This window comes from Montipora foliosa, chromosome 9, assembly GCF_036669935.1.
Source record: "Montipora foliosa isolate CH-2021 chromosome 9, ASM3666993v2, whole genome shotgun sequence".
In the NCBI taxonomy this organism is placed as follows: Eukaryota; Metazoa; Cnidaria; class Anthozoa; order Scleractinia; family Acroporidae; genus Montipora; species Montipora foliosa.
Window position 1 is genome coordinate 3,404,957 of NC_090877.1, and position 10,000 is coordinate 3,414,956.

Genomic DNA, 10,000 nt, shown 5'->3' on the forward strand with positions numbered 1-10,000 from the left:
GCTTGTCAGTCAATACATGTTTGGTACATCCCTATCGGCCACCGATCCGGGCCTAGTTAGAGCTTGACATAACATGAAAAGATACCAAAAAGGACTGATTGACGATAACGATAACGATGATTATCGTTATTATTAATTACGATAACAAGAACAACAACAAAAACTGCATTTTTTTTTTAATTTTAAAGAATGATAGAGTACATGAGCAAAGCATTTTACAAATGAATTAAGTGAGACGGAAAACTTCTCAGAGTGGGAAAGACTAAACAAGCGAAGTAGTTACAAAAATTCAATGACCAGATCTGGGTTGAGTTGGAAAGGAATAATAAACTCGATTGCGATTATTTGAAATTCTCTTCTACCCCATCTAGTAACGTGGCGAATACTGTTGAGAGAAGGTAGATTTGTCCACTTTGTGAAAGAGAAATCGTTTACGGTATGCTCGGTGTGTGCCGCCATGCCGATGAGACCAGACAAGCTTAAGGCCGAAACAGCTGTCCATGGCTAACCGCCAATGAACGAAGTGAAATGGTTGTGCGCATGCTTGACGTGATGGCCTCACCGGGTTTGGTGTTATGGTGTGTTCACCTTGCTTTTAAAGCTTTTGTCCCTCTAAACAATTGTGCCTTTCTCGTCTGTGTTGAGCTTGAATGCTATTCCTGGCGTAAATTGGACAAAATTAGTAAGACAGAAAGAAGTCTTGAACAATATAACTAAGAAAACTATTCTTGTAATATCAGCTATGTTACGTTTCTCCGCAAAGGTCGTTGCCATATGCTTGTACGCGTTGCCATTTTAATTTATCAAAACTCCTATTGAGTTGAGATCGAGTTTCCATCCTCAAACACTGCAATCCTTATTTTGAGGAGCGGAAAATGTAACTTCTGACGGTTGAGCGTGCAAACAAGACAGAAATTGATATTCTACGGCACGGGAACAGAAGGGTCTGGGTACGATTGGTGCGAGGCATGATGGGTATCAGGTTGTCCATAAAGTGTTAGTTCATCACGTGGTGAGCCATTCTAGGCCTGCATCAGTCCGTGTAACTTTTGTTTCTTTTAATGAATCGTTATTGTTTTATAACTAGAGACCCTTTAAACCCCGGGGCGATCGTGGCACCGCATTGGTTCGGGGAATACGTTTCCATCTTTTGTACCTCACGGGGTCTTTTTGGTTTTTCGTATCCGGCAGTGTCACAGGGAATCACTTTCCTGTAGATAGTTTGTTGTTATAGTTTCGCATGAAGGTGGTTCATGCCTGCTGCTGGTGCGAGGCCAAAAGAAACCAAAATAAATCTAATGGATTGCATTTGTCTGTGTGGTGGAGTTGAAATTTGAATACTTTTGTCAATGAAAAAGAAATCAACTAAACGTTTTTCAGTTGGCAAATACTGAAGTTTTTAAGGAACAAATTCTTCAATAACCACCGGGATTGAAAAGGAAAGTTTACAAATTTATCTAGATAAACGCAATCCAAGTCAGTTATGGTATTTTCATTACTCTTTAATAATGGAGACTGTAGTGGCAAAGTGTTAACTGATTATGTTACTGAGACATCGCATAGGTCAACACTTATGGCCATCCGTCAAACTGACATTGGACATTTCCTTACAATTACACGACGCAATATCCCATCTTAATATGACAAGGCAGAATTAGAGCTTTAGTTCAACAAGAAATAGCGTTTCTAAGCAAAGCCGCGCTGATCTACAGTATTTAGGTCTAAAAACCACTTTGAAGATGGTTCGCTTTCAATTATTTTGCTGGGTATCACTATGTCAATACTCTAAAAAGTTCGACTGTCCGGGAGCTTGTCTCGTTTGTCAAGTGGATATCGGGAACCGCACGGAGAAGCCATCGATCCGAGTTCAACTCTTTGCTTCGCTTGTTCTAAATCTTCTCTGCATGTTGAAAATGTTTGTTTCTTTGAAGTAGATTTGAAGTCTAAAGTAGATTGTACGTCGTGTAAGTTGAATAAAAAGGGAAATGTCAGTTTGAGGGATGGCCATAAGTGTTGACCGATCGCATAAGGATCAGAATAATGAATTCTCGGCTTGCACTCACGTGATTTGACGGCCATGTTGATGCACAAAACAAAAGCAAATATTGCTCGCGGTTTGCCTAATAATAGATACCAATTCTCAAAAAAAAAAAAAATTCGCTATTGTTCAGTTCACCAACATGTCCGCGATGACGTCAAATGCAAGCCAAGAATACCATTACCAGTTCAGTGACAAGGCAGAGTGGAAGATTCAGAAGTAGCACCTTAACGGATACCATAATTTGCCATATATTTTTTTTAATACCCAAGTTAGATTGAGCAAGACGCTCTAGAAGCGTTTAGTCGGAATATATGAGAAACAGAAATAGGTGCATTTAGTTTGGAAGGTTTAGAGGGTCTAAAAGCAAGTTGGACTGAAGGACTGAATAGCCGATTTTGTTATTGCATTGACAGAGGAGGACACTTTCTAAGTTTGTTTACGTCTATATGTTTTTCGGAAAACTGTATTAAGCCACCTTAACCAATGAAGTCCCTGCTTCCTAATTCTTTGTGCATTTTACTGCCCAAAAAACTAAATTTTATCCAGATTAAAACTCGGAATATATTCCGAGTAATGAAACCAATGAGCCCATGACTAAAAGCGAACAACTCCCCTTCTCAGCATATGCCACAGCACTTTTGCAGATCGATCTATTTTTCGACTATCTTTTCCGAAAAAAAAAGCAAAGGCAGGTCCGGTTCGGTGGCGCTATGACGTCGAGTTAGTTACTTTTAATTGGTCAAAGGGCTCTCGGTATTGCGCACGTTGTAGCTGTAACATATGTCATAATCAGCCAATCGGAAGCAATGATATAATTCCTGCAGGAAATTTACACGTAAGCGTAAAAATTTCTCGATTATTAAACAATCACTAATCAGCCAAGGACGGTCGACTTCGCGGATGACTGAGCGAGAAATTTTTTCGCGTACGTGTAAATTTCCCCCACGGATTATAACGTGGCTTTCGATTGGCTTACAACCGGTGACATTCGCTGCGGCTAGAACATGCGCAATACCGCGATACTCTCTCTTTAATTGAGATAAATCCACTTTCACTTTCCGGGGAGCTAAGAACTGGACCAAGGTGCCTGCCGCCAAAGACGGAAGCGACTTCCCTTACTATTTTTGCAGTTTGTCCTATTAATACACACACACACACACACACACACACTCTCTCTCTCTCTCTCTCTCTCTCTCGTGTTTTTATAACCTATTCTTAAAAAGCAATTTTCGTGTATTCATTCGTAGATCAAGGAAGCTTGTTTCAACGCCTTATTGGGGGAAGACACGCAATTGACGGAAGAAATGGATTTAAAGGATATGACGCAAATGTTTACCGCCATAAAAGCAGTTACTAATAAACTAGAAGACAACACTCCAAAGATGAACGTAAGTAGATAGATGAGAAACGAGGGCTTGGAGCAAGAAATTGACAAGGAGCCAAATCAAGGCATAAACTGAGGGTTTAATTTTTGGCCTGTGAAAAATTTTAATTGTAAATAGGTGCATGATGGTGGTGATGATCTTGAACTAGTGCAAGAGTCTATGCGTAAATTAACCGTTGTTAAGAGATCGTTGACGAACTGACAAGCAGTTTTGACAACATGTGGAGAAACGTTGGCGAAAGTTAATATTAATGAGGGATTTTTTCAGGGTAAAAGTCTTTCACCTTCGTTGTATTGTAATTTGCACTATAACCATTCTCGCAAATATTATGGAAGGAGGTAAGACCTAGACTTTGGGCAAAGGAAAGTAGATTAACACCACCTTTTCATGGATGACTTAAAGTGCTACTATGACCAAGAAAAATCAATTTTTCTTTTTCTTTGGATTACAAAATTATGTTAAAATGCATCTACGATGAAAAAAAAATTACATTTCGATAGAACTTGCGTTGAATGCTCAACAGGCGAATTTTTTTGTGGTAATTTCAAGAGGAAGACCGTTTATTTTAGCTCCACTTTTTTCATTTAATATACCGCCATTACTTGGTGCGACTTTCAGCGATCTGGATCGTGGAGAAAGTGACCTCATTTACTCACTAGATTAAAAATGAAGTGTTTGAATGCGGCTAATTAGTATGCAGCACGAGAGTTTTTGGTTTTCAGGTTGTCAAATTTGTGTCAGTTCTGCATACTAATTATGCCGCATTCACAAACTGCATTTTTAAGAAAGTGGGTAAATGACGTCATATTCTCCTCGATCCAGCTCTCCGAGTGCTTATCTGTCAGAGCCACAACAGCTAATGGGGGACCGTTAAAGTGGTACTACGACTAAAAAAAAAATTTTGTTTTTCCTTTGGATTTCAAAACTATGTTAACTAAACACTAACTCACCCAAGTTTTAAGTTCTGATTTCAAAAAGACACCTGTTTATTTTAGCTGGAATTTTCTTATTTATTGGTCCGCCATTACTAACTTCAAAATCTTGAGAGAGCTGGGTCGAGGAGAAAATGACGTCAAACACTCACTAGTTTAAGAATGCAATGCGTGTGTACGCGGCCTAATTAATATGCAGCACGGGAGTTTCGGGCTTTCAGACTTTTCAACCCGTGTTTTGCATATATGATAAATTGCGTTTACACGCTGAAATTTTAAGCTAGTGAGTAAATGACGTCATTTTCTCTAGATCCAACCCTCTGAGGTCCAATCGGCCAGTTTTGAACGTGAGTAATGGCGGACCATGAAATCCAAAACTTAAACAGCCTTTGGATAAAACTCAAAGCTCAAAATTTTGCCAGTTAGGTGTTAAGCGAACACGCTTTCAAAATCAGAAGAAAAAAAGGAAATGATTTTTTGATCATAGTACCACTTTAAATGAAAAAATTCCCGTCAAAATAGTTTTTCTCTTGAACTGATTACATAAAATGTCGCATTTCGGGTATTCAGCTCAAGAACTTTCGAAATGTGAAGAAAAATGAGAAGTGATTTTTGATCGTAGTAGGACTTTGACTAAACAATAAGTGACCCGAGTTGTAAGCTTTGATTTACAAAGACGCTTGTAAATTTTTCTGGAATTTTCCTATTAAATGGCCCGCCATTAGTAACTTTAAAAGACTCACTAGTTTAAGAATGCAATGCAAGTGTACACGTGGTGAGCCATTCTAGGCCTGCATCAGTCCGTGTAACTTTTGTTTCTTTTAATGAATCGTTATTGTTTTATAACTAGAGACCCTTTAAACCCCGGGGCGATCGTGGCACCGCATTGGTTCGGGGAATACGTTTCCATCTTTTGTACCTCACGGGGTCTTTTTGGTTTTTCGTATCCGGCAGTGTCACAGGGAATCACTTTCCTGTAGATAGTTTGTTGTTATAGTTTCGCATGAAGGTGGTTCATGCCTGCTGCTGGTGCGAGGCCAAAAGAAACCAAAATAAATCTAATGGATTGCATTTGTCTGTGTGGTGGAGTTGAAATTTGAATACTTTTGTCAATGAAAAAGAAATCAACTAAACGTTTTTCAGTTGGCAAATACTGAAGTTTTTAAGGAAATGATTTTTTGATCATAGTACCACTTTAAATGAAAAAATTCCCGTCAAAATAGTTTTTCTCTTGAACTGATTACATAAAATGTCGCATTTCGGGTATTCAGCTCAAGAACTTTCGAAATGTGAAGAAAAATGAGAAGTGATTTTTGATCGTAGTAGGACTTTGACTAAACAATAAGTGACCCGAGTTGTAAGCTTTGATTTACAAAGACGCTTGTTTATTTTTCTGGAATTTTCCTATTAAATGGCCCGCCATTAGTAACTTTAAAAGACTCACTAGTTTAAGAATGCAATGCAAGTGTACACGTCTGAATTAATATGCAACACGGGAATTTCGAGCGTTCAGACTTATAAACTAGTGTTTCGTATTTATAATAAGTTGCATTTACACGCTGAAATTTTAAGCTAGACTGCTTTACACGGCACAGCTGACACAATGTGTATTTTTTATCGAGAGGAAAGATAGTAGTTGGGCGCCCCAGATTGGGGATTCCTATCTCTGAATACTGTTCCAAGAGATTCGAACTTTTAAACAATAGGATTTAGTGTCGAGGCGCATAGCACCAGCTGGCGCATTTATTTCCATTTCTTTTGTCCAACAGAAAAAACTTTCTGATTCCACGAAGAGCGGCAGTGACGCGATTTTAAAGCAAGCTGAGGGAGGAGAGGCCTCGAGCGAACAAATAGAGGAATCTGCAGGAATTTTAGTTGGTACTACAGACAATGTCGTTCGTGCAATAAACACTTCTAGAGAGGTACGTTTATAGATTATGATGGCATCGGGAGAAGGGTGCCTTAAAAACATTTTAAAAGATAGTTTCAGTTAATGGAATAAATGAAACAGTTAACGATAGCAATTCGGCTTTGTTAGAAACTAAACTGACCTATTACAACAAAAGGCGATCATCGAAACAGCCGTACGCATTTCATGTAGCTTGCACTAAGTATGCGCTGAAAAACGCGCCTTTAAGACGTAATTAAGTAATTAAGTTCGCTTATGCCTCTGATTGAGTGAAACTGAAAGCGTAATTTGTCCGGTACTATTGTCCGTACTCTAGCACACGAAAACAAACAAGAAATGCTAGTACCCTGGACAGAAGAAATGGGATCATGTATTCCTTGAAGGGAAGTGTTCTACTGTCTTGGTAGCTTGGGTTAATTACGTAAGTAGTAGTAGGAGTAGCCTGCGTGGCAAGCGTTAAAAGGGGAGGAAAGGAGAGTGCGAGAGACGAAATGGAGAGGGACTGGGGAGAGGAGGGCCAGAGCTCTCCCCAGTCCTCCCATTTCGGCACTCGCCTTGCCCCCAACTTTCCTTCCCCTTTTAGCGCATGTAACTTCGGACCAGAATCACTTGTCTATTTCGAGGTCTTTGTCGCAAAGAGTGGTTTCGGCGGGCAAGTTAGCTAATTCAGACAAACTCCATAAGAGAGAAGTGAACCTTGCAGTTGTTTGGACAATTTAAGCAATTGTCTCTCGATGAGACGCAATGACAGTGAAGATGGGAACACATGATCCCAACAAATTGGGTCGTGTCGTACCTCATTGAAGGAGCTTCAGGATTGGCCAAAAGAACAATAGAACGAACAAAGATAACAATGGATTTAGCACAGAAAACAATAGGAAGTACGACACTATACAGCCTATAAAATATAGTGTTCAACAAGAGGTACGACCCTACCCAACAAATTGACCTGCTTGTGCTCCTAACTGATTGACCGATTACATGGCGAGTTTCATCCCGGTCTGAAATCTCGCTCCGCGCACCGGGCTGAGACATTGTTCCAATTACATGCTCAATTTCAGCCCGGGCGCAAAACGCAAGTTTCCATGGGAAATTTTACTGTAATGCGAAAATACAGCCGATGCGCATGCTCACGTTCCTTTTTCAGCCCGGGCTGAAAAAATGATAAACATTGAATGGATTTTTCAGCCCGTTTCACAAACCGGACAAGGTTTTTAAACCCAGGCTGAAACTGAGCTTCTCCATGTAATCGCCACTTTCATTTCAAGAGGATTTCTTTTAGAACCCGGGCTGAAAACTAAGCCCGGTTAACCGGGCTGAAATCCGCCATGTAATCGGGCCCTAAGAATGCCATGCGTGTGTTCACGGCTGAATTAATGTGCAGCACGGGAGTTTCGGGCTTTCAGACCTTTTAATTCGTGTTTTGCATATGTAATAAACTGCATTTACACGCTGAAATTTTAAGCTAGTGAGTAAGTGACAACACTTTTACTTAGATCCAACCTTCTGAGGTTTGAACGTGAGTAATAGACCAATGTCGATATATTAAAATTCAGTCCTAAACAAAAGGCATCATCTCGAGGCTCTGGGAAATAAATATAACGATTTGTACGAGTTTATTCCCCAGAGCCTCAAGATGATGTCTTTTGTTTGGGATTGAATTTTAATATATCGAAAAAGGGCTATTGCGGACCATGAAATCCAAAACTTACATTCAAAGAAAAGAGGTCAAAATTCAGGTCAAAGTCAGGTGTTAAGTAAACACACTTTCAAACTCTGAAGGGAAAAAAAGGAAGTGATTTCTTAATCATAGTAGCACTTTAAATATATATATATATATATATATATATATATATATTTATTAAGGCAATCTCGATTTAGCGACAACAAGACTTTCGCATTACTATTGTTATAATTATCGTTCCTCATCGACTTAGGTACAGTTTGTGTGGATAGATGGTTACCACCTGTAACCTTGGGTATCCACATAACTCCAATGAACCTTAAACACAAAACACTCTCCTGATAATCTTCTTAGTTTCTAAGAGGGAGTCCTTCTGTAAAAGCTGTACGGGGTACTCCACGCTAATTTTTTTTGTCCACTTGTCAAGGTCAGCACTCATGGATGATGATTATTATTACTATTAATTACAGGATGGCAGAAATATGTCCAAGACGGCACGGGACACTTTAAACAATCTGATGGGAGCCGTGGGGACGACCCTAATCCCAGGGGAGGAAGAGAAAGAATTGAGTTCGACATCTATAACTGCAGCTGTCCGCAAGGAAAAGCTAGACGAGCTTGGCAACAAAACAATATCCCTCGAGGGAACCGAAGCTGTGTTGCCATCTAATTTTTCATCCTCTTTCGCGACTAATTCAAGCGTTCAAAGAGTAGTAAGTCTTTCTCCAAAATTTCCTCGAAGTAGCTCTTTATTTCCCTTGCTGTCTCAAATAGATTTTGTCAATATTCCAGAGCCCTTTTGTTAAAAAGAAATTCTTACATTTAATAGACCATATTCGTATTCTCAGTATTGGACTGGAACTAGCTTGCAATGGAGGCTAATGCGGGGAAATATTTTCAAATGCAACTTCAAATGCAGCTTATTAAAGGGGAGTGGCTCTTAACTACAGAAAGAAAATGGTAGCCAAGGAAGCTGTTTAGTCAAGATCCCCACAAAATGGTTGCACATATGGTTCTTTGACTAACTTTTTCAATGAAAATCTGACACCACTTCAATCAGAAGGTGCATGCGCAACTAGTCTCAGCCCTCTGCCGTGCGTTTCGGTGAAAAAGAGGTAAAAGCTCTCAGGAAACGAAAGGAAGAGGCGGTCACCGGATGGGAACCACCCCATTATTTTTCGTAAAGTGTAGCATGGAATTTCTATTTGGACAAAAAAATGGAACTGATGTTTTGAAAAGCGTATCTAAGGAGGACCTTATGACGTCATGATTTTTTTGAGAAATAATTTCTTTTAAAATTCATGCTACAGATTTGTTAGAGTGATCTGAAACTGTTGCGTTCAAAATTTGTGAAAAACACACCGGTAGTTAAGTTGCTAAGTTTTTAGGCATTTCCTGTTTTGGTCGCGTGACTTACCAAATATGGTCGTGAGTCGAACCAGACAAAGGAATAATAAATAGCACACACTTTGCAAAAAGGATAACTGTAGAGTTAAAGGAATTCCAAAAATGACTATTTGAAGGGGTCCATAGCAACGGTTTGGTAGTTAAGAAGCACCCCCTTTAAAAATTTGCAAAGGGAAGCGAAATTTTCAAGTATCCAAACATAACAATAATAATTTTTGTTGGAGAGTCGACTGTGTTAAGAGCGCGGGCACTAATTTGGGACACTATGAAGAAATCAAATCAAATCATTTCAAAATCGTAAGGTGGTTTTTGAGGAGAGGGCAAAAGCGGAGCATACCTGGACAAAAACCTCTCGGAGACGAGTAAAGAACCAACAAACTCAACCCACATACGACGCCAAATATGGGAGTTTAACCTGGTCCACATTGGTGGGACCGCTGCTCCATCCCAGCTCTCTTGTTAGAGAGGAGATTGGTTATAACTAAGGCAGCGCTATCCAGCCTCGTTAGCTGTTTTATCTCTCGTATTCAAAGCACGTCGCCTAATGGAATAACCGGTAGAGCGACTTTCACATAACCTTGAAAAATAAACGTAAAAACAGAACCTAACCAAAAATGCAAAACATTTGACTGGCTTATCGAA

The 10,000-nt window shown here is 39.6% G+C and overlaps 1 protein-coding gene across 1 annotated transcript in view; it reads left to right on the plus strand.

The window, feature by feature from the left end:
• The window catches only part of LOC137969396 (polycystin-1-like), a 75,780-nt gene that overhangs the window by 47,900 nt on the left and 17,880 nt on the right, over positions 1–10,000 (plus strand). The window contains exons 17-19 of the mRNA XM_068815612.1: positions 3,289–3,429; positions 6,128–6,280; positions 8,422–8,664. Coding sequence (XP_068671713.1) covers positions 3,289–3,429; positions 6,128–6,280; positions 8,422–8,664 — 537 coding nt within the window. The remainder of the gene's footprint in view (positions 1–3,288; positions 3,430–6,127; positions 6,281–8,421; positions 8,665–10,000) is intronic.